At 48.2% G+C, this 25,322-nt stretch overlaps 10 protein-coding genes across 10 annotated transcripts; 4 read left to right on the top strand and 6 right to left on the bottom strand.

Moving 5' to 3' along the window:
* Positions 1–715: 715 nt before the first annotated feature.
* Positions 716–3,963, top strand: AOL_s00079g92 (uncharacterized protein; the record flags this gene model as incomplete). The annotated part of the gene is made up of 6 exons (XM_011123967.1): positions 716–816; positions 1,202–1,319; positions 1,403–1,725; positions 1,778–2,212; positions 2,274–2,844; positions 2,947–3,963. The coding sequence occupies 6 exons, from the start codon at positions 716–718 to the stop codon at positions 3,961–3,963; spliced, it is 2,565 nt and encodes an 854-aa protein (XP_011122269.1).
* A 578-nt stretch (positions 3,964–4,541) lies between these two features.
* Positions 4,542–5,360, bottom strand: AOL_s00079g91 (uncharacterized protein; the record flags this gene model as incomplete). Its single annotated transcript, XM_011123966.1, has 1 exon — positions 4,542–5,360. One exon carries the CDS (start codon positions 5,358–5,360, stop codon positions 4,542–4,544), a length of 819 nt encoding a protein of 272 aa, XP_011122268.1.
* Positions 5,361–5,793: 433 nt separating this feature from the next.
* Positions 5,794–6,823, bottom strand: AOL_s00079g90 (uncharacterized protein; the record flags this gene model as incomplete). Its single annotated transcript, XM_011123965.1, has 3 exons — positions 5,794–5,920; positions 5,988–6,710; positions 6,813–6,823. The coding sequence occupies 3 exons, from the start codon at positions 6,821–6,823 to the stop codon at positions 5,794–5,796; spliced, it is 861 nt and encodes a 286-aa protein (XP_011122267.1).
* Positions 6,824–8,027: 1,204 nt separating this feature from the next.
* AOL_s00079g89 (uncharacterized protein) lies at positions 8,028–8,656 on the bottom strand (the record flags this gene model as incomplete). Its single annotated transcript, XM_011123964.1, has 2 exons — positions 8,028–8,115; positions 8,229–8,656. The coding sequence occupies 2 exons, from the start codon at positions 8,654–8,656 to the stop codon at positions 8,028–8,030; spliced, it is 516 nt and encodes a 171-aa protein (XP_011122266.1).
* A 115-nt stretch (positions 8,657–8,771) lies between these two features.
* On the top strand, positions 8,772–11,759 carry AOL_s00079g88 (uncharacterized protein; the record flags this gene model as incomplete). The annotated part of the gene is made up of 2 exons (XM_011123963.1): positions 8,772–9,318; positions 9,388–11,759. The coding sequence occupies 2 exons, from the start codon at positions 8,772–8,774 to the stop codon at positions 11,757–11,759; spliced, it is 2,919 nt and encodes a 972-aa protein (XP_011122265.1).
* Positions 11,760–12,646: 887 nt separating this feature from the next.
* On the top strand, positions 12,647–13,442 carry AOL_s00079g87 (uncharacterized protein; the record flags this gene model as incomplete). Its single annotated transcript, XM_011123962.1, has 2 exons — positions 12,647–12,724; positions 12,801–13,442. The coding sequence occupies 2 exons, from the start codon at positions 12,647–12,649 to the stop codon at positions 13,440–13,442; spliced, it is 720 nt and encodes a 239-aa protein (XP_011122264.1).
* Positions 13,443–14,940: 1,498 nt separating this feature from the next.
* AOL_s00079g86 (uncharacterized protein) lies at positions 14,941–15,752 on the top strand (the record flags this gene model as incomplete). Its single annotated transcript, XM_011123961.1, has 2 exons — positions 14,941–14,949; positions 15,123–15,752. The coding sequence occupies 2 exons, from the start codon at positions 14,941–14,943 to the stop codon at positions 15,750–15,752; spliced, it is 639 nt and encodes a 212-aa protein (XP_011122263.1).
* A 394-nt stretch (positions 15,753–16,146) lies between these two features.
* AOL_s00079g85 (uncharacterized protein) lies at positions 16,147–16,968 on the bottom strand (the record flags this gene model as incomplete). Its single annotated transcript, XM_011123960.1, has 1 exon — positions 16,147–16,968. The coding sequence occupies one exon, from the start codon at positions 16,966–16,968 to the stop codon at positions 16,147–16,149; it is 822 nt and encodes a 273-aa protein (XP_011122262.1).
* Positions 16,969–17,656: 688 nt separating this feature from the next.
* AOL_s00079g84 (uncharacterized protein) lies at positions 17,657–19,195 on the bottom strand (the record flags this gene model as incomplete). Its single annotated transcript, XM_011123959.1, has 1 exon — positions 17,657–19,195. The coding sequence occupies one exon, from the start codon at positions 19,193–19,195 to the stop codon at positions 17,657–17,659; it is 1,539 nt and encodes a 512-aa protein (XP_011122261.1).
* Positions 19,196–21,408: 2,213 nt separating this feature from the next.
* AOL_s00079g83 (uncharacterized protein) lies at positions 21,409–23,670 on the bottom strand (the record flags this gene model as incomplete). Its single annotated transcript, XM_011123958.1, has 1 exon — positions 21,409–23,670. The coding sequence occupies one exon, from the start codon at positions 23,668–23,670 to the stop codon at positions 21,409–21,411; it is 2,262 nt and encodes a 753-aa protein (XP_011122260.1).
* Between the last annotated feature and the right edge of the window lie 1,652 nt (positions 23,671–25,322).

The following is a 25,322-nucleotide window of genomic DNA, read 5'->3' as shown; positions in this document are numbered from 1 at the left end:
GAGATACTTGATTGCACAATTCTCTATGCCCAGTAAATTAGCTACAATTCTGCTCTTCTTTTCTGGAATCCTGGACAAAAATGGATAGCTGCTGGAGCGTACAGGTGCATAGCTTGATATATAGGATCCGCTCATTCCTACTCTGTACCTTCCAGTTCCACTCTTTATATCCTAGTCCAGAATAAAAAGGCCGCCTCCGTAGCTATAAGCTAGCTATTTATGGTGTCCTTCAGTCAACAGCCGCCGTGACCAATCTTTCCCCCATCTTCATTGTCGACCGCTGTTTTTGTCCGATATGCTACACATCAGCCGTCCCCAAGGTCTAACGCAGTACAATTCTTGGCCAATGATCTGAGATTGGGTTCTGCGAAGCCCACGTATTGCAGCCTTCTAAGAGGGGTAACGACGGCTGACTGTGGATAGAATTTGTGCATGCATACCCACCTCGACGATTTCGTCGTCGATATAATTCTTTTCTTAGCACACAAAGAACCAGACACAACCCCGCCTACAAAGCACGACTCTCTAGGATCTTATTCTGACAGCAAAGAGATATATAAGGAAGATAACACCCCTCGTCTGAATGGTTCACTTCAATTATCTGGCTAAATGGCGGGACGACAACCATCCACAGGGCCGCCAACCCCAGATATCGCCAGCACGCCGAGTTCCACCAGCTCCAAGGTCGCCATCCCCCGCTTAAAACGAGATTCAGATGTGGCTGGGTGGGGCGGTGAAGGGAGACGAGGGAGCTCGAGTGGTGACAAGAATCGCACTTCACACGCCTGTGAACCCTGCCGCACAAGGAAAACAAAGGTGAGCTGCTGCAGACATTGGTACATTATGCTATATTACATCACATACTAGTTCATTATTAACTCAACGGTGTCATAATAAATAAAGTGTAATGGTGAAAGGTAAAAACCCTTTGCCCCTACTCTTTCAACCAAACGCACACACGATGCTTCCCATAATGGCTACTCCATTTTCCAACACGAAAACCTTATTAACATGCGTTGGGGGTTCTCCTTCCCAAACCTTCGATACTTTACAGACCGTCCTGCCGACATTGCTTGGATTTTAAAATTACTTGCTATTATGGAGATGGAAAACGGGAAAGAGCAAAAAAGTGGGCATCGAGTTATCTGGCTATCGCTTGATACCGCACATACCAATTGATTGACATATTTTTCTGTTTCAGCGAAATTCGGTATCTCCAAGAACGGGTTGACACATACGAAAAGGCCCTTGAGACAATATATGCAAGCGGCAAAATAGACAACCAAGCGAAGCTAGCTATCGTAGCTGCACTCAGAGAGGTTAGACTTGTCCTTTGAGCACCATGCCTTGCACATCTAGTAAGGTTTTGCCGACAATTAACTCTGTTATCAAAATTCCCTAGTCTTCAAACTGGGAGCGAATCGAGAAAACCTTAAAATCCTATGACGATACGAAGAATGAAGTATCGGCACAGGAGGGTTCGAGGGGCTTTATGCGACTCGACAAGGTGGCAGATGACTTCGGCGGGTCTACCGATTTCCCGCACTCATATCTCGGCACGAGCTCAGACATGTCGTGGTTGCAAACAATAATTGACGATGGATCGTCTGGGACACCACGGAGTACGCAACAAACAGAACAAGAGGAAGGCTCAAGAGAAATAATAGGGCAGGGTGGGGATATTGGCGAAGCCCTGGAAACAGCGAGAGCCACGAGCGAAGGATTGTACGAACTTCATTTCAGAGATCAATGGGCGCCATTAGCTAATATCATGCAGACGATCCTACCATCTAGACGACCTAACGCCGTACGTTCCATTGCCAAGTATTGACGAGTGCTTCGGGCGCCCCGAGCGCAAGATCGCAGATACTTTGCTTGATGTCTTTTTTAGCACTGTTCAGCTAGCATTTCCGATTGTCTTTCGGCCGAAATTCATGAAAGAGTACGAATCATATATGGTCCACCATATTGAACCCCAGCCAATCCGGACCTGGCTGGCATCCTTAAATACTATTATGGCGATTGGGTCTTTTTACTCGCAGCTCACAGACGCAAGCTGGAAAAGCGAGCCGAACAATCATCTAGCATATCTTGGACGAGCAAAAAGGCTTTTCTTTTGCAATGAGATCTTGTTTAACAATCCTGATCAGCGACAGGTACAAGCACTCGGCCTTCTTGGTATCTATCTGCTTGCGACCAAGCAGGTCAACCGGTAATTCCTCCTTTCCCATACTTTTTCTTGTATTAGTCTCGGAGATCTAATCCCCATCAAGGTGTTGGAATGTTGTCGGTCTTGCAATTAGGAACAGCTATTCGTTAGGTCTCCATCTTTCTAGCGATCTTACTAGACTAAACAGGGTCCAGCAAGAAATTCGTTACCGAAAATTTTACACTCTGATGTCACTAGAACGGCTATGCGGTATACTTACTGGGCGACCCACGTACATGGACGACAAGAGATACAACATCCCTGCCCTGAGCGGAATAAACGAAGATGCCCTGAGCGAAATCCTCGAAGCCAAAAGCAAAACCACCGAGGGCTCGCAATACGATATCATTGGCCGGTCTTTCGATTCTTTGGCTCATAGTGACCAATCCGAGGGCCAAGTTCCTGATTTCGACCAGCACAATGGGTTTTTCTCGCAGAGCACAAAGCTTTACAAAATAGGCTTAGAAATTCTGAACAAGATATACTGTGCAGGAGCAGTAAGCCTGACTTGGCGCGAAGTTGAACAAATCATCACGTCTACTACCTCGAAGCTCCAAAAGTGGAAGAATGAGGTCCCCGCCGATCTTTTTTCACCACAAGTGACCCCAGAACCAGATCTACAAGTCCAACGAAAAGTTAGTAGTCAACAATGCTTTCATCTAAAAGCTTGTGATAATCAATAAAAAAAGTTGGATACGTTGCGGCTAACTTAGATGTCATGTTTTCCACTGCTATAGAAAGTATTGTTGTATTTGGATTATCTCAATACACTTGTCCTGCTCAATTGGCCATGCCTGTGTCGAGTCAAAGCCATGGAAGCCGCTCAATCACGCCAGTTCAACAGAGCAGCGTCGATAGCATGTGTTACGGCAGCATTAGACATCATCAAACTGCTACCAGATGATATTCGCCCAACAGAATTTTGGGCCGTATTCCCTTGGTGGATTGTTCTTTATTACATTGTTTCCTCTGGAATGATCGTGATGATGGAAATGACCCTTCAAGCCGAACACATCCCCGATCAAAAAGAACTACTGATGGCATCCGGTAAAAAAGTCCTACGATGGCTCGACTATATGGGCCAGACCGATCTTGCTGCAAGACGGAGCTGCAAGATGCTCACAGATTTGATGACATCTGCAGCCCCACGCATTGGACATACATATAACGCTCCAGAATATGCAACCGGCCAAACAGAGCAGCATCCACAACAGGATGCCTACTTCTTAGGCCCCGAAAACCCTGGAACGCTATTTGGCCACAACGAATGGGACACTAGTTCACCCCAGGCAGTGCAAGGATTTGACCCTCTCTCGGGCGCCTCTCCCGATTTTTTTGATCCGCGGCAACATCATACCCTCCTTGGCGTCCCTGGAATCAATATTCTCGCACGCACGGGTTACGACAATATTGGCCTACTCTCGAGCTTTCCATTCCAAACTATTGCTGACGACCCAACTGCCACTTTGAACCCCATGCAGCTAGGGAGCACGGATGCACGTATGTGGAATTGGCAAGGCTTCCCAGTGCCACTACCTCACAGTGAGGGGCACACCCCGTCACAGGAATTCTCGCAGCAGATCTATCCAATAGGATCGAGTTTTACACCTGGCTACCCAGTTTACGACGAGACCACTGAAGACTACCGAACTTCTGAGGTTGAGCAGCAGTTTACGGGGACGTCAGCACCGTCTCCTTCCCAGCCACTAGCGGGCGACCCGCACTATCAGCAGCGTCATCATCCATCCCAATAGACATCATCACCCGCTACGAAGCAAATACCCCACATACACCACAAAAATCTCCAACTTAGATCGCAAAAAAATTTTAAAAAAATTAAAAAATACATGAAAACTAGCATCTAGACTACATCGCGCGCGCGTCGAATGATGTACATGATTAGACATTCGAATCGACTTAATCGATAAATCCACCAACCAGAGTAAAGCGTTCAATAAGTATAGGGAAAAGAAAAAAGCCCTCCTGGCAGATGCGTCCTTTGTAAGACTATGCGTTAGCTCGACACACTTAGTAAGTAGAACGGCTGTATGCATAGGGCCCTGTAGTGCTCAGGGCACTGCAAGCCCCACGTACTGTGCCAGTTTTTGATAGAAGGCTGTTGGGAGCGGAAGCAATCCTGTGTCAATTAGACCCCTCGTGTGGAACATCAAGTAGTCTTCCCGTTACCTGGAATACCACGCAACACGGGCTGACACTTACATGCATAAAAAAAGAAAGTGGGAAAACCGAGGTTTAACGGATGAATTAATAAGATAAAAGCATTAAATCACAGCTACTGGACATTTTCAAACTACGACATGCAGCTACTCGACTACCCCCGACTGCTTCTTCCTATGTCCTTAAATGGCTTCCAACGATATCGATCTCGATAATAGTACCTTTCCTTCGCTGGACTCAACGCCGGGCTCAGAGGCGGAGTAGGTGTTCCTGGGCGAGAAGCACTCTTGGATTTCCGAAGATTAGGCCGCGGATTTCGTATCGAATATATCGGATGGGATTTTTGACGCCCGTTCCTGTGCGTCTGGAAACTTCCGTACACGGGTTCCGGTTGTTCCGGCTCTTTGACCTCCTGCATTTCCGTTTTAACTCGAAACTGCCCACCACCTTCGGCTTCAGGGACGATTCCCTCAATATCCGCCGGCTCAGTTTTCGACACATTGCCCTCTGCATTGTTTCTTCGCATTTTCCGACGTCGGTAGTGGACGATCGTCCATGTTGCCAGGCCTGCTAGGAATATTAATACGAGGATCCCAGCTGCCATGTCACCCTTTGTAGTTCGGGAATAGTGGGTGCTAGTGCGAGTCGATGGTACTTTATCGGAAACAAGATCTAGTGGCTGGGTGGGCTCGCCGAACATGCTGTTGTATGCAGCTGGGTCGACGCCATTTGGTAGCTGATTTGCTGCGGTTGTGTCGCCAGAAGCTGGGGGTTTAGCAGGGCGGCCGGGTACGACCTGGCCGGGCGGTGACCACACTGGTGGGGCTTGTGAACCAGGAGGGGCAGGTTGAACTACGGGGGGAGGAGCCCAGGCCTGAACCGGTGGTGGCGCTGATGCTCCTGCAGGGTCCCCTGAAGGTGGTAGGATATTGCCAGGGGCACCTAGCTGCCTCTTGAGCTGATTGATATACATGACGAACTCTTAGGTGGAACTCTTAGCTGATTGCTGTGCCGTGGTGTTTCTTTCATATTTCGGATTGAGACACAACGATGACAGCCAGTGGTTTGAGGGTACGTAAATTGAGAGCTTTTTTTTTTAGAATCTACAAGATCACCATGATTAACTACACATAGATCCATTGGAGGTCATCCACCAAAATAATTGATTAATTCGGAAATATTCCAAAAGAAGACGTTAACGTGGTTGCCCACGTGGGCTCATTAATAATTGAATTCCAATACTACTATTCTTCCATTTAAAAATCATCCCAATCGAGCGCAGTTTATCCCACGAGGGAATTCATTATGCTTTCTTCCACGAGCCTTGTAAAAGAGCTCGATTCCAACTTGCTTGTAAAACACCCCCCAAATGTGGTAAATTCAAGGTTATGATTGAAGCAGGTGAGTTAGGCGTCTTGCAAAAGTGGTGCTCTCTCACGATCACCGGCTGTGGCTTCGGTCCGTTCTTCGTTACTAAAGATTGTTGGAACAGCGACAAGGAGAGACCCAAGGAAGACGACGGCCATGATGGTGCTTTGATTTTCCCGCAGTTAGCAAAGATGCCCAAATAATTACCGCTATTCCGACTATAAGAACTTACAATGCGAAAATCCACTGCAGAGCAAAAGCTTTAGTAGCGAACTGACCAACTCCCAACCCCGCCATCAAGAAAGAAGTAGCGAAGCCGACTTGGTAATCCTTGAAGACGAGCAAAAAGAAAGCGGCGAAGACGAGGAAGTTCCAAATACCAACGTTGGCGAGGATTCTGCAGGCAAGGCTGGAACAGTGAACCATGACAGCACCATTCCAGAAAAGAGCAAATTCGACCCAGGCCAAAGGGAGAGCCACAGCGGGGAGGTGAACCCATCTTGGGGTATTCGAATGGCGCAAGTAGAGGCTAACGAGATTGATCCAGTTTATGGCGAGCATAAGTTCCGAGAACCACCAGTGGGAACGGGTCCACAGATGAACCCAGGCAAACTGGAGGAGGTTGAAAAGGATGAAATGGGACCCTACTGCGGCGGCCTGCTTGACATAAACGGCATTGTCCGAAAACAAATGCCAGATATACCCAATTTGAAGGATGAAGAGCGTAACCCAGTAGATGCTGACGAAGACATAGCTAGGAGAGAATGCGGTGTAATCATGATCGCGGAGGCCATAGATTGTATGATTCCAATGTTTGTGACCATGTGCGTTAGCAGGTGCGTTGGCAGTGTACATAATTGTGAAGGTCAAGTTGAGCAAGAAGCTCAAGATAGTGGCGACCTTGTAGCCGGTAATGTTGCGTTCGGTCCCTTCACGGTCCCTGCCGAAAGGATTTCTACGAAACGACGATAGGTGTTAGCAGTGTATAAGTATTCATTCGTTTACCTATTTTTGAAAACAGTGAATCCTCTGAACTGAGTGTGTCCTGGGTACTTACGGGTAAGGCATGATTCTGGAATGTAGATGTCAAATCTTGTGCTTCGGTTAAAGGAAAAAGATAGCTGAGGTCTGCAAGAGTGGATAAAAGAAGAGTAAAGCACAACCACAGTGCTATATTTGACAAAAACAAACTCGATGATCGAGCGCAGGTCAGATTCCAAAGATCTGAATGGGTTTAAGCTAGGGAAGTATCAACTTTCGAGCTTTCTTAAAAGTAAATTTCGAAAAGCGGGAAGTCTGGCTTTTTAAATAACAACCAGCAGACACAGAAACTAGGAGTAGTAACCAGGTCCAAGTAGGACACATTCGGTCACAGTTTGGTCACCAGGAATGTCCCAGTCTGTTGCGCCCATCTTGGCGAAGAGACCGTCGGTACATACAGGAATGCATGCGAGTCCAAAGATTAATTTGCGATGGATGGCCCAGCGTTTTTGCGGGGAAAACGGTGCCCGCGGTCTTTTGGGTAGGCCGATGGTTGTAAGTTACGTCATGCTGGCAAGCTTGCATGGAACATGGTCCCTTCGCTTGAAGGTTCCGTTCGCACCAATGCCGGGACAGATTCCAAGCACGAATTAGCACAAATCAGTGTGCTGCATTTGGCGGGGCAGCATGCATGACAACCGCATGTTCGTAGTTAACGTAACGTTATGTCGTTCTGCAAGTTTTCGTGGGTTAGCGTCGAAGCTTCGATCTTTTGTGAGATTAAGCTACGAACCCGATTCAATAACGTTAATACTTCTTGTATACACGCATATGTAATACCAAAAGATGCATTATATTTGTGAGATACGCGTTCTGGTATCGATACGTATCGTTATGCCGTTCTCGCTAGCGCTGGATCCATGGACCCTCATTTTTGTGGGTAACATCCGGTTTCAGGGATGGTATCGAGCCGTCTGCCATTGCCCGCTATCGGGGACCAATCACAGCCTCGCATCGCGATGGTCCCGCCACAAACAAAACATGTTTAAACAGCGACGGACATTTGGTATTTGGTATTTATTGCACAGCATCGTAGTATGGGAAGCACTTCTGAAACGGGTCAGGGATACCATCTGTTTTTGGGGTCTGATGTTTCTGGTTGAGAGGAAACGGCTGCGACTGAGCCGTTCGAGAAATTACGGTTGCGGTTTGTGTGAGTGGTGTTTATCAAATAACCAATTAATCGAGTATTAACCAATCCGTCCTGTCCCCTTTAACATCATCATCACCATCACCGACTTTGTGCTTCATCGTCTGTACCTTCTGCTTCATCATCATCATCATCATCATCTTCTCCATCTTCTTCATCTTCTTCTTGCCTTGTGTGCGTGTGTTTTTGTTTTTATTCGTTTCGTTCGGTATCATAATCATATCACATCACTTTTAAGACCCAGAGCCTAGCGTGTGCATGAGACAGTACCTGCATACATACCTACATGCATATGACGTCTTGGGTGGAATCCTTGTTTGAAACTCGCGTCTTCGACTGAATATAACCTTTATCGCCTTATCCTTATCAGCATCATCATCATTAGAATCATCGTCAACATCATCATCATTAATATTATTATCATAACCGACGACGAGCAGTGTTGGTGTTAGTGTTAGCGCAGTGCAGGACAGCGTCGGCGACCACTGAGGTCGAGAAACACCGTGAAAGATGCCTAACAAAATGCAGAGACCCTTTCCATCTCCCTCTCTCAGTCCTGAGGAAGCTCTTGCAACGAACCTCCAAAAGCTAACTCTTGCAACTGGTTCTCTACCTCCCGTCTCTTCCTCATCAACATCACCTCCCTCATCATCACCTCCATCGACAGCGATAGCAATCGGGACCACTGCCAATTCCCATCCTCTGCTCATTCGAAAGAACTCAAATCTTAGTGGCTCGTTACCAAACTCCCCTCTTCGTAGAAAATCATCAACCCCTGCATTACCTGGCTCGCCTTCGACGAGACCTATCTCAAGGACGCCTTCTATGGTTTCCCTATCAAAGCTGGACATCGCCACCCCACCTCTCCCACCACTGACCCATCCAGATGCAGAAACAATCGTTATTCTGAATGACTCTAGCTATCTACACAAGTACACTCGCACTAGCGATGCGAGGGAACTGATTAGTGTTGTTGAGCGCCCAGAAAGATTGCGAGCGGCTACTTTTGGAATATCCGTTGCCCTATCTAAATTCGAAGCTAAGAACCTCTCCGTCATCAAAACTGATAGGAAAGGGTCCCTCGAAGACCCTTCTGTTACAAGAGTTCATAATCCCAAATACCCTGCCATCCTAGTCCAGGCCTGCGACGAGAGCGATAAGAAGATTGCTGCTCGAGAAAACGAACTTCCATCTGGTTGGCATACTGGCGATCTCTTCCTTTGTGGCGGTAGTCGAGAGGACTTCGAAGGATGTGTGGGTGCTTTATGGGAAGGAGTTGATAGGGTTTTTGGAAAAACAGACCACGGCGATCCGAAGGATGCCACGAGCTCCCAGAAGATCAGCCGTGCTTTTGTCTGCATCAGGCCTCCTGGTAAGTGAAATCGTCTGCTTGCATTTTCCTACTAAATATTCGATCTCGTATTGACACGGCAATTTATAGGTCATCACTGCGCCGAAGAAGAACCCAGTGGGTTCTGTTACCTTAATAATGTCCACATTGCTATCGCAAGGGCTGCCTTGCAATATGACATGACACATGCCGTTATTCTTGATTTTGATCTTCATCACGGTGATGGATCGCAAACAATTGCCTGGGAGGTGAATGACCGCCATAAGGGCGGTAAAAAGACACCGAAAAACACCCCACACATTGCATATTATTCCCTCCACGATATTAACTCTTATCCATGCGAAATGGGTGATTACGAAAAGATTCGGGACGCCAGCACATGTCTCGAAGATTCACATAACCAAAATATCTGGAACGTTCACCTCGAACAATACAAAGACACCCAGGATTTTTGGCGTCTCTATGAAGAGAAATACAGCGTTATTTTGCAAAAGGCAGAAAGTTTCTTGGCCAAAGCGAAGGCTTCCTACAGACCCACATCTAAACAGCCCGGTTTCAAGGCCGGTATTTTCATCTCAGCTGGTTTCGACGCGAGCGAGCATGAACAGGATACCATGCAACGACACAAGGTTAACGTTCTCACGGAATTTTATGCGAGATTTACGAGTGACGCTGTCAAGATAGCGAACACTTATGCAGAAGGCCGTGTTCTTAGTGTTCTAGAAGGAGGCTATTCGGATAAAGCCATCTGGACCGGCGTATTCTCCCACCTGGCTGGACTAGCACTTCCAAAGAAAAACAACGAGGTATCCAAGGAAACCACACCAGAGATTATTCCAGATACACGGGTTGAAAAAGTCATGCCTCGGCGAAGCTCTTTAGCTCAAGATATTACGGGTAGGACCCTCCGGGCATTTGCAGCTGAGCAGGAGAGATCAATCGACCGACAGCCTGAGAATTTGAACACAGAATACGACCCAACATGGTTTTTGGGAGCCAAGTTAGAGGAGATTGGGAAAGCAATGCATGTAGCTCCCTCGTCTAGAGCCTCCAAGCCGCGTAACTCGAGCAAAGGTGACTTTGCCTCGCCAACTGCTTCGAGTGCCGCAAAAGCCGCCACTAGGCTTCATCGCAAATCCTCGACCAATCTGGCGGATTCTGCCGCCCAGTCATCTTTGAACAGGACGCCGTCCCCTCCACCAGCTCCACCTCCATTGGAGTGGCCAGCAGCCTCCGCTGCTATCTGGAAAAGTTTATTGCCAGAAAAACAACTAGCCTCTTTAAGAGAGGAAGTAAGCGCACAGGCTCTGGCACCGCCCGCTGAACTTACGGTAGAAAAGGCAAGACGCCAGGCTAAACGCCATAGTGCGGTGGGTATCCCGGCAGTCGATAATCCTGTTGGTGCGGCAGCGCCAGGGAGAACTCTGAGGAGTTCACACAAGAAGATAGCGGATATTCCGGAGCGCTCAGGTAGTGCCCTGAGCTCCGTTGCGGAGAGCCAAGTCAGCAGGAGGGCGAGCATGATTAGTATCAAGTCGTCCGACACTGCGGACACCGCAATTACCGGTGTCTCGCAAGTATCAGGCAGGCGGAGGATTAGCCCTCCTCAGAAAACAATAGCTGCAAAGGCAGCGGTGTCACCCAAACCGGCCTCTGCTGCCAAGCAGCAGGCTATTGCAAAGAAGCCTTCCGGTACTTTCACGCCATCCGTCGGACAGCCTGCAAAGGCTCCGGTCCGCAGCTCTTCGTTACGTCAACCCGTCGGTCCTCGAATCGGAGGGACAAACTCGAAGGGGGAGACGGCTGCCGTTAGATCTCAGGATCTAGCGGCATCGCCTGTCGACCCTAAGAGTGTTCCCTCGATCAGGACGACGACCGAACCGGATCAAGCTCCCATGGAGGCTATTACCTCCGGGATGCAATCCATCAAACTGACGTACAAGAACCGGGAGCGCGACCAGGCCAGAGAGGAGGCCGATGCCCAGAGACAATTGGGCGAGAAATCCTTGAAGAAGGATATTCTGAATAGCAAGACGAGGGGGGATACATCCCCTCACGGCTCTCCCAAGTACTCGGTCGGGAATGGGGTCCCCGACCGTACCTTGAATAACGACGGGGTCAGCAGCCCCGAGCGTCATGATGGAAAGGCGGCCGGGGCCGAAGGGGAGAGGGGATCCCCACCTAAAGCCGCGCCCGCAAAGCCCTTCGTCGAGAATGCGAAGGAAGCACTACGGGCGATGGCGAAGGTGAAGATCCCCGAGGCGGCTGGTGGAACCTCATTCAAGGACCGAGTCGCAGCCTTTTCTCCTTTCCAATCCCAACCTAGCCCGTGGGTAGGCGCGCCCTCTCGTGCCTACAAGCCTGCTGGGACAAGAACCTTTCCGTCCCATAGCCCCGACCCGGTTCCTCGCGAACCTTCTCCGAAACGTGTCGATGAAGACGTTCCCACGAAGAATGCTTGAGTTGAAGATGATGGATCATTCTCTGTTGGCGCTATTTCATATTTTTTCGATTCTACCCTCCTCCCTTTCTTCGGAACTGGTTCCCTAGATATGATTTTAATCTTTCTGCAGCAATCCCGGCGCTTCCTTTCAAAAGCCTTTCTTCCATAATGTGCATTGTTCTTTTTATCGTTCCTCTACCTGTTATTATGTTGCGTTCCGAAGATACTTTCCCACAAAATTCGTGTAGTTTAATATAGGGAAATGGCGTTTCTCGATTTTTTATATTGTCAGATATTTCTCTCCATATTGTTTTTGTTTCTTCCATCAACTGACTTCCTGCTTTCTATTACATACGCATCGCATCCAGTGTCCAATCTTATAATTTACATGTTGCATGTTGCACGTTGCATTATTCCAAGTCTTTGAGCGAGGCTCTGTTTGTGGGGTGCACTTTTGGCGGCCAAGCTTGGGAGCCCATGTCAAAGAATCCGCCACCTGCAGGACGGCTCTTGCGCAGGCAGAAAGATCCGAACCCTTCTCGCGATTACAGGCCAGAAGACTCATCAGTGATGACACCTCTCGAAGGGCTTTCTATTTTCCATTATTTCCAAATCTTCAAGGCGGCTGGCTGCGTGGTTGAGAACAAGCTTTTGCTATCAATTGACTCAGGATCCTTCAGGCCGGCACGCGACTGCTATAGCGAATTACCAATGACAATGCAGCCTCGTACCTTCCCGTGCTACTTAAGCATAACTAGCACATCCCACCTACCCTTCTTCGCTTTCGCGGTCAGTCGGAATACACTTTTGGAACCACGTTGACCTAGATTCGATATTCCGACACAATTTACGATATCACAATACCTAAGTATTTACATACTCAACCGATACAATATCGATTTTACAATGCCGACATCCGATAGACCGTCAAAGTTCAACCCAGCTTTGCTGGTAGTGGACATGCAAGAGGACTTCTGCCCACCTGTAAGCCTGACCCGTTTAATTATATCAGTGCTGGTTCCGCTATCAATCAGTCGAGGACTAATTTTTGGATTCGTAGAATGGCTCCCTCGCCGTCGGTAACGGTCGCGATGTCATCCCGGTGATAAACACCTTGCTCGCGAACCCCGCCTTCACAACCCGCATCGCTACCAAAGACTGGCATCCATCCACTCACATCTCATTCGCTTCAAACCACCCCGCACCAAACAATGTCCCTTTCACTTCCTACACCACCATTACAAACCCACATAATCCTTCCGAAACTTACAAAACCAGATTATGGCCCGATCACTGCGTTCAGGGAACCAAGGGAGCCGAATTGGTCCCAGAATTGGACCAATCGCTCATAGATGAGATCGTAGAAAAGGGTACAGACGACAGAGTGGAGATGTATAGTTGCTTCCACGATCCGTTTGAGCACCCTAGAGTCTCGGATTCAGGCCTAGTTGAGAGATTACAGAAGAAGGATGTTACGCATGTGTATGTTGTCGGATTGGCGATGGATTATTGTGTAAAATACTCTGCGATCGATGCGAAGAAAGCCGGGTTTGAGGTATATGTGGTAGAGGAAGGGACAAAAGCGGTGGATCCGAGTGCGTGGGAAGAGGTTAGGAAGGAGTTGGAAGGATATGGGATTGTCATGGTCGGGACGGGAGGCGGTGAGATGGGATGGTTGGATGGTAAACACCGTTTAACATGAGATCATAATATCCAAGCGATGCGATTGCGACAACTGTGGGGCTTCGTTATATTGCATTTCATACTTAGTACGAGAAGCACTGGCCGGCACCTCCCGTTCAGCCTCCAAGCGACATCAGATGAGGGATCATCATCTCCCTCTCTTCTTCTTCTTTTTTTTATTCCTTCCTTCTTGCGTTTCGTATTTTATTTCCCTAATTTGTTTATTCCTTTCAAAGGAAGGGTCTCGACCCTGGGAAATCACGTTTGGAGAACTTGTTTTTGATTGGCGTTCAAGCGTCCTCGCTATTAGAACAGACATATGCAGCCCTTCAAAATCGATATGATCAGATATGGATAGACAAATACCAATACCTTTTCATCCGTTCGATACAACTTGACATAATCTAATCCCTAGGAATGACTCGGTGATGATACATGAAAATAGGGAAAGCACTTTCCCGGAAGGCAAGTTATACGCGACATCCCATACCAGAGTAGAGATAATCCGAAGCAAGGACGAAACGTTAGTCTTTAAAGCTTCAAGGCCTTCAACCTGACGGCATATCCCTTGCAGCGCCCAATGCAATGGCGCGGAACTAACCTCATCTGCAGCAGTATGCATGCACCAGCGCACAATAACAAAAAAAAGCCAACCCTTGAATTCACTGCGCCCGGGAATTAGAAAATAGTCCAGGAAGAAATTATTTTTTAATAAAATTTGAACTACAACTGTCACGATTCTATTTGTTTTATTTTTACTTTACTTTCTGTGATTAATGCGCTATAACAGCAGGAGAATCGATTGTGATTCAGCGGCAGAGGAGACAGAATGAGAGTGATGCAATTTCTTAGTGATTTGGCGTCGCCCCTTCCGCCCGGCTACTGTTCGAGCGAATGGTCGACTAACTAACTAACTACACATTTGCGGCTTTATTTCCTCAGCCATGAGAGCTCAGAACAGCCTCTTCAATTGCAGTCCTTCCTTCCTTCCTTCCTTCCTTTCCCTGTCTTCGCCAGCTGTCATCTACACCGCCAAACGGTGTAGTGTAACTAGCTCTTAAACACTGGCCTCAGGGAAATCCAGAAAGGCTTGGGATCAGAGACAAGAAGGAGAGGTAGAAAGACGTTCTAGATCTAGACACTTTCTGTCTACGGTTACTCTCACGTCGTCAGTCGACCCCACGACGAAACCGATCCGAGATAACCCTGTTTTCAACTAAACCTACTTCACCACCACTACTACTCTTATTATTCTTCTCTAGTTCACTTTTCTATCGACAAAGAAGCCACCTTGAGCGGAATCAAGAGAATAAAAGGAAGTTTTCTCTCTCTTGCTTATCTTTCTTTTACGAAAGATCTTCCTCATAATCCAAAAGCTGGCTTTCCGACAAAATGTTCAAAGAGTTTTGATATCTCTTCCGTTCGTCGTTTTTTTTTGTACCCTTCCCGGTTCCTGCTTTCGACGGTCTTACCGATTTATTATTTTTATCATCTTATTCGGTTCGAAAATAGTCCAGATGGGGCAGGTTAGTAATTCATCAACCCCTCTCCTTTGTCCTCCCCGCTCCCAGTGCATGTTCAACGTCAATGACGAGATCCTCTGTCATGACGATATATCTACATTACACACGGGGAAGAATATGTCTTAAAAAAAAGACAATCAGAATAGATTGCTAACATGGTATAAAAAAAACAATAGTTAAGCATAGGAGTAATCTGCGGCATCATTATCGCCATCCTCTTCATAATATGCTTCTGCATCGGAGTCCTAGTCTGGGTCCTCCAAGGGAGCCGGGATGGGCAAAAGTCAAAGGTCATGGTTACAATGTCCGGGACAACCATCAGGAGTAAAGAAGGCGGAGTGAGCGTATTAGAAGCAGCTTGGATCCCGGCTCATCATCATCACCATGTCGGGCCGGGGAAATCATACAGGTCGAATAGCTCGAGAAGGGTATCTACTTCGTTCAGCGACACTTCTAATGACGCCCCTACCTTGGATCTCGAACGAGGTGTCTCCCCGAGGAATTCGATGAAAAGGTCTAGCTATATGTCGGCTAAGAAACTGGAGATACCAGAAGCTTTGGCGGAGGAGGATTCAGAGGATGATAATCTATCCAGCGGGAAGGGAGGTACTGAGAGTCCTAGTGATGAAAGTGGGGCTGTCACACCAGCGGAAGCCCCGACGCCGAGGATATATATTCAAGATGTCGACCCATCCCCAGCTTCGAGTCCAGGGCTTGGGAAGACTTTTGACTTTCACAATTTATTGCAGAGTGTGAAGGGTTTATCAACGGATCCGGACGAGAAGGCAGCTATTCATGCCGTTTAATATTCATGAGATCTGGCTTTTTTCCTTTTTTTTTTTTCATTTCCTTCCCTTCCCTTTCTCTCTTTTGGTGTTTTGACTTACTGTTTGGTCGTCCTTTTTCATGATTGCACACATCACATTGCAAGGGCATTATATTGGCGTTTTTTACGGTATAGACAAAAATGGGGTTAATTCAAGGAGCACTTTTTCTTCTCGTCGGTAACGACCGACATCATTTGTTTCGCGAGTAGTTAGCTAGACATGTCGAGTAGTGATAATATCTAATAAGATCATCATTCAAACCCAGCCCATCTTCAGCAGGAGAAATAAATATTATTCGGTTTCTTATCTCATTCATTTTCGTGATAGAGTCCTCGTGATAGCTAAATCTTAGGTTAGATCTAAACAGGTGCCCTCAAGGTTTCTCCTTCCGTTGTCGTAACCCCTGTCGTCGACGTGGTTCAACCTTCTCTTCGACAACTTTAGTCCCAACCTCAACCTTGCTAGCTTCCGCCTTTCCCTTCTTCGCCCGCTTTTGAACCGACGGCGTGGTTTCATCCCCGCTCTCACTAGTAGCAATTCTCTTCGCCTTACCCTTACCCTTACCTTGCTCCTCCTTCTGTCCATCCTTATCCTCCTCCATGACTTTCGAATTCTGCGGATATATCGTCTCCCCATTCTCCAACATCACCACAAACTCCTGTATCTTCCTCGTCCTCCCCGCCTCAGTCTTCAACTGCAACAACCTCAAATAAATCGCAAACCGATTCTGACTACTCAACCCTTCATAAGCCCTTTTGGCAACTCCATTCCCTTCCAACGCCTCCAAAAACGCCGGATCAGCAACCGCAGTCGCTGATCCAGCATACGCCCTCTCCCACCTCCCATCGGCTTTAGCTGCAACAACAGCTGCAACCCCACCAGCCTTCATCCTCCCTTCCTTTTCCAACCTTTCAACAATCCCCACATTCCTTTTAGACCAACCGCTCTTCCCAGTCCGCGGTGTAAACCGTTGAGCAAAAGTCTTCTCATCACAACTTTTCCTTTGTCCATCGATCCATCCGTAACATAGCGCTTCGTCCAGTGCTTCAGAGTACGTAAGCGACGTCGGCGACGTCACCCCTTTCTTCGCAAGCGTCAACCAGACTCCACTGGATTTTTGTGCGTTTTTGGCGAGCCATGATGTCCACGCCGTAGCGTTCAGGACCGTGAGAGGTGAGACGTCAGGCCGTGGCATATGGTGTATCCCCCCCTTAGCTTTTGTCCTTTTTTGAATGTTTGTGATGTAATAATCCACGTCATCTGTACAACGAGGACTCGAGGACGTGGTCGAAAAGGTCCTGCAGCTTTTTGTGCAGTTACGATGTATGTACCTACTACGTCTGTAGTACAATTATGCAACGGACGTTGGGGGGAAGACGCGTTGTTCTGGTTGCCAGGTCGTTATTGCCCCCCCAACGACGAGGCTTGGCGATGCAGCTTCATGCAGGCTTGACAGCTTCCAAGGGAACGGGGTTCCAAAAGGGATAGAAAGAAAGACAGACGTTTGAATTGTTATACATTACAGTATGATTTGTGTAGTAGTAAAAGGGAGAAAGCCAAAGAGAGAGAAAAACATCAAGAGCGTGTTTAGAACTGGGGAGAACATGAAAAATGAGTAAAGGATAATGAGAGGGAAAGAGAGGGCGTAACATAATCATGAACAAAAGAGACTCATCTGGACGCCATCCATTAAACCTCCCAAAGAATAGTGATGATAAGAGAAAAAAAAGACAGTATAACCTCCGCTATCAAAAATCACAAACGCTTAATGCCGCCCATTCATTCGTATCGTTTTTGTATCTCCGTGATATTCCGTAATCCATTTCCTTGATAGACAGACACACCCGCACAAAAGCGGGTTCGTTAATATTTCGCAAACATTCTTACATCCAGTCTTGCTCATCGCATTCGTAGACTTCCACTTTACTGCCCAAAGCCTCCTTTCCTTCACGGATCAAAGCTCTCAGCTGTTTGCTGAAGAAATCCATTTGTGCCATCTCGTCTTCTTCGTCCATTTCCATCCTCTTCTTCGCTGGTGTAGCCCCGCTGACGGACACACCCCTAGCTCTCTGCCCAGCAGCGCTGGCGCCCGCTCGATCCGGCGACGTGGGCAAACTGCTACCAACTGAAGTCACAGAGCTAGCCATGCTGCCCCTGCTAAAGCTGGCGAATGAAGGCTGTGATGAGTTGAAAGAAGAGGGGTACGATGATTGTGATTGTGATTGTGACATGCCGATAACAGGGGTGTTTGGTGAAGAAATGCTCGAGCTCCTGCTGAGATATCCGCTGCGAGTACCACTAGGGAATACAGCTGGTCGGGAGGCTACACCTCTCATCTTCCTCGATGGAACCTGACGAGAATAGGACGTTCTACGGCCTAGAGTGTTCGCTGGCGGAGTGGAGAAGATGGGGGTGCTGGGGCGAGAGCCAGAGTTCGAGCCGTGTCGTCTCATGCTTGCTGCACTCGCACCGGCGGTGGGACTTTTTGGCGGAGCTGGGGAAGATGCTCTTGAGTTCGATTCGGGTTTGACTAAGATCCAAGAAGCGGACATTGGCGATTCCATGCCCACCGTACGCGATCGTGATAAATCTTCATCCAAGTAGGAAAAATCGGGGCTTCGAGCGCTGAAGTTATCTTCTTCTCTGACGGGACTTGGCGGGATGAGGGACTGCAGGGTTGGTTTTTTGAATGTTGTTGTTAGGGGAGGAACATAGACCCCTGGCAGAGTCGGCTTGACAAAACCAACCGTGCTTTGGCAGATCGTTTCGTCGCCGTCAAATAAACCGGGCGGAGCGTTGAAGGGGGTATCGTAGTATTCAGCAGCGGCGGTAGACCATCCGATCTTAGGAATGATTCCAGCCAGAGAGTTTTGCATTTGAGAGGTGCAGAATTCCCAAATACTACCAACCACCGAGCCGACAACGTTTAATAAGCGCCGTTTTCCACCTCGGTCATCCGATTCATGTGTTGAAGTGCCACAAGTTCTACGGTATTGGGTCTCCGACAGGTAGGAATCCTTCATTATACCTTCACCGTCGGAATCTTCATCATCGTCAATAAGCTCCCGTTTCAGACCTGCTTTCAAACCGGCGGATGGCATGGTCCCTCCATTGATGGCAGATTTTATGGAAGGAATGTAGTTATCATCAGCAAGGTTATCGTTGAGTTCCGATGGACCTCTCTTTCGTCTTTTGGAGGAGGCATCCTTGCCATACGAATCGATGTAACCGCTAGCAGGCAAGGACGGGCGAACAAATGCTTCAGAGCGAGAAACTGGTTTCGCAAATTTCCGGTATGATCGAGATGTTTCAACCCTCGGAGCTAGATTAGAGAAAGCGGTTGGCGGATCCCAGATGTTGCTGCTGGCTGCGAAGGAAGAGGAGTCGAATTGTTTGAATGTGCGAGAGACTGACGGATACATGGGAGCGACTGGAATGTTACCGGGGTTTGAGAAGTGGAGAAGAGGAGGAGATGAAGAGAGGAGGAGAGGAGGAGGAGGAGGAGGAGGAGGAGGAGGAGGTTGTCGATGTTCAGAACGTTAGGCCGAGCTATGCGGGAGCTTGAAAGCAGCTAAAAATGGAGCTTTGTCAGGCCCGTCTTATAAATGGATAACGGTTATACCGGGGGAATCGTCTGATGATGATGATACGATGAAAAGATTAAAGTTCCAGAACCAAATTCCGCAAAAAAAAAAATATAAAATAAAGTAAAACAATAAAGAAAAGAGCCTTTAAAAGAGGACTAGTGAGGGATGATGTGAAAATTTCGGCACCCCTTGGAAGTGCGTACTGTCCATGTACTCTTGCATGTAAAGTCGGTACGTATTTGGGGCAGCTGGCACACAGACAAGGCTGCTGGTTGGCTGGCAAGGCGAAGTTGCTGTCCGACAGCTGCACCAACGTCAACTTGGGAAAACCAAAGCGGTTGCGGTTCTAGCGGACCATGGACTGAAGGGTGAGGACGGCGTGGAAATGGTGCTTACCAAGGAACGATGTTTTAGATTTAGATTCGAGTCTTAGCCTGTTTATTCTGTAGAGAGAAGGAAGGAAGGAAGGAAGGAAGGAAGGAAGGAAGCAAGAAAACCGGCAAGGAAGGAAGGAGGTTTGTAATGTTTTAGATCGTCGATGGTTTGGTTTGGTTTGGTTTGATTGTGTGCGGATGTGGTTGTGGTTGCGGGTTGCTGTTGTGTCGAAGCGGATGGTGGGAAACACATTCATTCATTCATCCATTCATGCATATCATATTAATATGATGTATCCGAGTACTTATGAGTGCTTATCATCAAAGGATATTTATGAGATCCAGTATGGAGTAGTAATAGCTATAGCAGTCGTATCATTTTATTATTTTTGGTTTCATCGTTAAACCCACCCGGCCGAGGCACAGTACAGTAGCCGGGTCAGAGTTATATATAAGTAACTGGCGGAGAATAAGGCTGTACATATGCAGATATACTATACTCCGCGCTCCTCCTCCTCCCTCAAGATCATCCCGATCCCTCAACAGGGTAAAAAGGATAAAAAAATAAAAAAATAAAAAAGAGATTTAAAACCATGTGATATGCGGGTGGATGGATGGAGATGGGATGGGATGGAGCTCGATGCATGCAGTAATATTGTTGCACAACAGTCACCATTTTCAGCATGGGAAACGAAGAGAAGAGAAAAAAAAGTGGGTCGCCCGGAACGAGATCACTCTGAGTCTATTTGATATTTGATTCGACGACTAAAACTAAAGTATTTATGTAGAACCAGTACCGAAAACAAGAAATGTACTCGGATGTAAGTATATGAAAGATCATCAAAGGAAATTTAAAAATGAGATACATGCATTACAAGTATATAAGATCCATCCGAATTTTTCATCATGCGTGAGGGTTGCCAATATTATCGAGATAGATAGAGAGAAATAGTATGTATGTATGCACAAGGCGGGTCAGATAAAACCCCGAAATTTAGACGTTGAAGCATGCATGCAACTGTAAGTAAATAGAGTATAGGAAAACTAAAGAAGATACTATGAAATAATGGTAAATGATAATGATAAATGATAAATGTATGCGGGACCCATTTCAATACAGGAGAAAAAGGAAAGTAAGAAATCACATCAAAGTGCATAAAACATCGTGACACAAATATCAACTAAAATAAATTAAATGGAAAGAAAAAGAAAAAGAAATGATACCAAAAGAAACCCTCCCGAAAGAAACTGGCCATGTATGTAGATAGATGACTCGAGGTAGATACAACATCCACAGATAAGAGTGTCGCATTTTCTTGAAAGATGTTATTGGCATGTTGGCGCGAAGAGGCATGCTTGTTGGACTTTTGTGAAGTGGAGGAGGGCGACATGAAAGAATGCAGGCGAATTATAACCAGGAATGCAATGAACTGTTCAAAAGAGAAAATTACATAAAAAATTGCTGGGAGTATCCATAGGCTGTACAATAAATAATATATGGTTGATATCCCTGGCGGTGATAAATGGTGTGAGTTGGAAGGTGGTATGCCAATACGTTTGGGTATCTCTCTCTTTTTCTGCCTCTCTCCCTCTCTCTCCCTCTCCATCCCTCTCTCTCTTTTCAACCGAGCGCGGCAAATTTTCAAACATCAGACGCCCCATCACTCTTACTCATCACCTTCTCCTATCGTCATCACCACTCAACGATGTGGCCGTTCTCTCCTCTTCCTCAAGAATTTCGCTCAACCGGGTAGGGTGGTGATGTCTAGCTATTCCCTCCCAGCCGGGCCCGTAACCACCATATCCGGGTTGGCCGGGTTGGCCGGGTTGGTCCTGGCCCGGAGGTGGTGGTCCTTGTGGACCAGGCCCTGGATAGTATTGGTACGGCTGTGCCTGTGGGTGCTGGTAGGCAGCCTGTTGGCGCCGATGTTCGACCTGGCTTTGGGTCATTGCACGTCCTCTTTCATCACGGAAGACACGGCCTTGGTCATCTCTGGCCCACGGGTCGTCCTCATCGTCGGATCCTGGGTCGGATATTGTCACCGAGGCCTGGCTCGATGGCCGTCCCGGTTCGGAAACCACAGATTCTTCTCCAGGGGAGAATGTCCGTTCTGGCACCGAGTGCAGGTAGCCTTGCGGAGGTTGTTGGTAGAATGCCGCAGGGTCATTCATTGCCGCAATATTCCGCTGTTGGCTCGAGGAGGAAGGATAATGGGGTGCCATGGGTTGTTGAACATGATGATGCTGCTGCTGTTGCTGCTGTTGCTGCTGTTGCTGCTGTTGCTGCTGCTGCTGCTGCCCTGCATGGCGCTGTGGGCTACCGTGGTGAGGTTGACCAGACATTGGAGGGGGGGAAGGGACTACTGGGAGGTGGGGTTCATGGTGCAAAGATGGTGCACGATATCCTTCATCGCCGTGGCCGATATAGGCACTGCCACCCTCGCTCAGGGCATCTTGGGAGTATTGAGGGGAAGCGGGATGGACTACATCACCTGTAGGACCGGTGGGTTGAGAAATAGGTTGAACAATAGCTGCAGCTACCGGTGGGTGGCCATGCGAGCTTTGTGGCGGGGGGCCTGACGTCGAGCTTCGCTGACGTGCGCCGCCCGAACTACCATTGCTGGCGTTTCCACCGCCTCCACTGGCACCGCCTGGGCCGCGATTTGGCACGCCAGGCATTGGCATAGGCAAGACTTGGACACCTCCAACTAGCGTCGGGTGGCCTCCGCGCAGACTGTTCGTTCTTTCGCGTTCTTCCTGCTCGCGTCGGCCGAGCTCTTCCCATGCCCGTCTCGCTTCCTCCCGCGATATCTGCAGCTCCCGCCTTACCTCTTCAACAAGCTTTTCGGCGGTCGCCTTATCTTTCTCCAGTTTCGTAATCTTGGACATCGCATCGGCTCTTTTCTGCCTCTCGTTTCTGAGAGTATTCTCAAGCTCCGAAGTCATCTCTCGGGACCTCTCTTGGTCAGCCTTCGTTTCGAAAAACCATCGTTGAAACTTTCGCTCTGAAGATGCCCTTAATCTTTGCAGTTCAACAACTGCATGGAACAAGTTTGCACCAGCTGCAGAAAGATCAGTGATGTTCCTCGACATCTGAACTGCTAATGGGTCCCTCGAAATTTCCTCCTGGTGCTGCTCCAGCCGTCGATTCCAATACCTCGTCAAACCTTCCCATTGCGCCGATAGCATTTCCCATCTTTCAAATGCATGTGGGAAAGGCGATGCTGTTGTTGCTGCTGATACAGTTGAATTTGGTTGGTTTCCTGTCGCTGTAAGAAGTTTAGGGCCACGAGTGGACTCACTGGGACGCCGTTGCCGGTTATCTGACGGGCTACCTTTTCCTCCGCCTGCCGCGCCAGAGCCTCCGACGCCACCAGTCCCAGTCCCAGGTGCCCCGCCCTCGTTCACTCCACCCATCCCACCCATCCCACCCATTCCACCGGTTCCATAACTTGGTCCACCCATTCCGACCCCGCTCGGTCCGGCTTTTTGACTCGAATTGGCTCCCGAGGGCCCTGCTGCTGCTGCTGCTGCTGTTGTGCTTCCACCCATTGCTGCTGCTGTGGGTTGTGTTCTGGGTTGTTGAGGATTTCTCTCTGGCTGTCTGCTAGATGAGGGTTGGTTCCCTCTAGTGTCCGGTATTCTCACGTTGGAGTTTGAAGCCGGAGCCTTTCCTGATCTTCTTTCTTGGGGAGAACTTTGTTGGGATGATGATCCCTGCTGTGTTTTCTGTGTTTGTGGGCTACGAAATTGGCCTTGTTGTGGGGAAAGCTCTGGCTTTTCAAAATAATGAGGATTTGTGGGTGAGAAACCAGCAACTGGGTAGTCTGGGACGAAGATATTGGATTGAGGAGACGAAGGACCAGTGGCGGATGGAGGGGCAGTTCGGCCAGCTGGAGGACGAGACGGTTGGCTCTGGTTTATTAACGCTGACATTGACGCCTTTTCCTCAACCAGGTCTCGCGTGAACGAGTACGGGGTGCGGATGGCTTCCTCTAGAGCGTAGAGGATGGCCTGGGCGGTCCGCTTTGAAACGTGCGCCGGTCTCTTGCGCGAATTGGAACGGCTGCCACCAGCCCCTCCACCACTGAAATCGTCGTCGTCGCTGTCACCAAATTCACCCTCGTGTCGCAACGAATCAATGTCAGTCGAGCGAGCGTGCTGGTGTTGGGCACCCCCTTTCCCTGTGGTATCAGCCGATCGAGATGCCGCTAATCTCTTTTCTCTCCGCAGAGAAGCAGCGTTTGTAGGGGTGTCGCTTGACGAGGTAGTGGAAGGCGAGGTATAAGGTGAGGCGGACAAGATGACGACCGTCGTGGTGACTAGTGGGAGATGCTGCTAGAGAGCGAACAATGGGGCTGAAGAAAGGAGTCGAGATGTATGTCTCTTTCCTTTCGCTTGATGTGTATTGTGTGAGTGTATGTGTGTGTATATGCAACGTATGTAGCCCCCTTTGATCAGGCTACCGTCGATATCAACCCCACGTAGAAACGAATTGAACCAGTTCAAGCTGTCATAGACGGCTGAAAGACCCCAACTTCGAGGATTCTGACGTCGACGATACGGGACTCAAGAATGGCGAGGTTTATCGCCTAGACCTTAATTTGATTATGGCCTGGAATGCTTGGGAGCGGGAAGGGTGGCTGGTGAGGTTGTTTGCTGCCAGGGCAACAAGGCTCGATTCGGCAAGATGAATGAGAAAAAGGGCAAAGATGTTGCCTGTCTTTGCCTGGCTGGATGAATGGAGCCGTTTAACGAAACGGCTTCGAAGCCTGAAGGTTTCGTTCGAGAAGATTGATATAATAAGAAGGAAGAGAAGGAGGAGAAAAGGTTGAGATGTCGTCGGCGTCGCAGCGGGTGAGATTAGATTTGAAGGAAAGCGAGGGAGATGAGAAGACCCAGAAAATGGAATGGCGCGCGTTGTGTGTTGCCGTGTTGTTGGGCTTGTGAGACCGGGTGCGGATCGTTGCTTTTTCGGGGCCGGCGCAACACAGAAATTGGAGAGGCTGGTTTGGGACCTGTTCGATGTTTCGATGTTCGATGTTCGATGTTCGATGTCCGATGTTCGATGTTCGATGTTCTTTATCTGCGACCCTTCATGGCCTTCTAGATATAATATCAAATATGGTCCAATCGGTGGTATCTTCCCAAGCGGTAACCTTCACCCTGCACTTTTCCGCAGATTTATCTCGCGCGCTTTGTATTTTTAGATGTTTCTTCCCCCCCCGGAATGCCCAAAATTCAGCAGCCGATTCGATTTCCTCAGAACCCGGCGCAACCAATCTTAGCGGCAGCAGTGTCGTAATGTAATAATATCCCCTCGAAATGAAACGTATCCGAGAAGCAGAAATCCAAAACAGAGCCCAAAAAAAAAAGAAGCCAGAAGTCCGAGTCAAAGGCCGGTGAGTATAGGCTAGGGTTGAAACGAATGAAGGGTCCGGAAATCTGGAAACCGTCGGTGGGAAAACAAATGCGAGGGAAAAGATGTGGGTGGGTTAAAAGGTGCGAAGCGGGAACTGAACAACTGGTACTGGAACCTGGAAGTACTGACACGAGGTCTTCTGGCTGCAGCTGGTCAAAAAAAAAAA

Source organism: Orbilia oligospora (genome assembly GCF_000225545.1).
Source record: "Orbilia oligospora ATCC 24927 unplaced genomic scaffold scaffold00079, whole genome shotgun sequence".
NCBI lineage: Eukaryota > Fungi > Ascomycota > Orbiliomycetes > Orbiliales > Orbiliaceae > Orbilia > Orbilia oligospora.
This window is presented reverse-complemented; position numbering and strand designations above follow the sequence as displayed.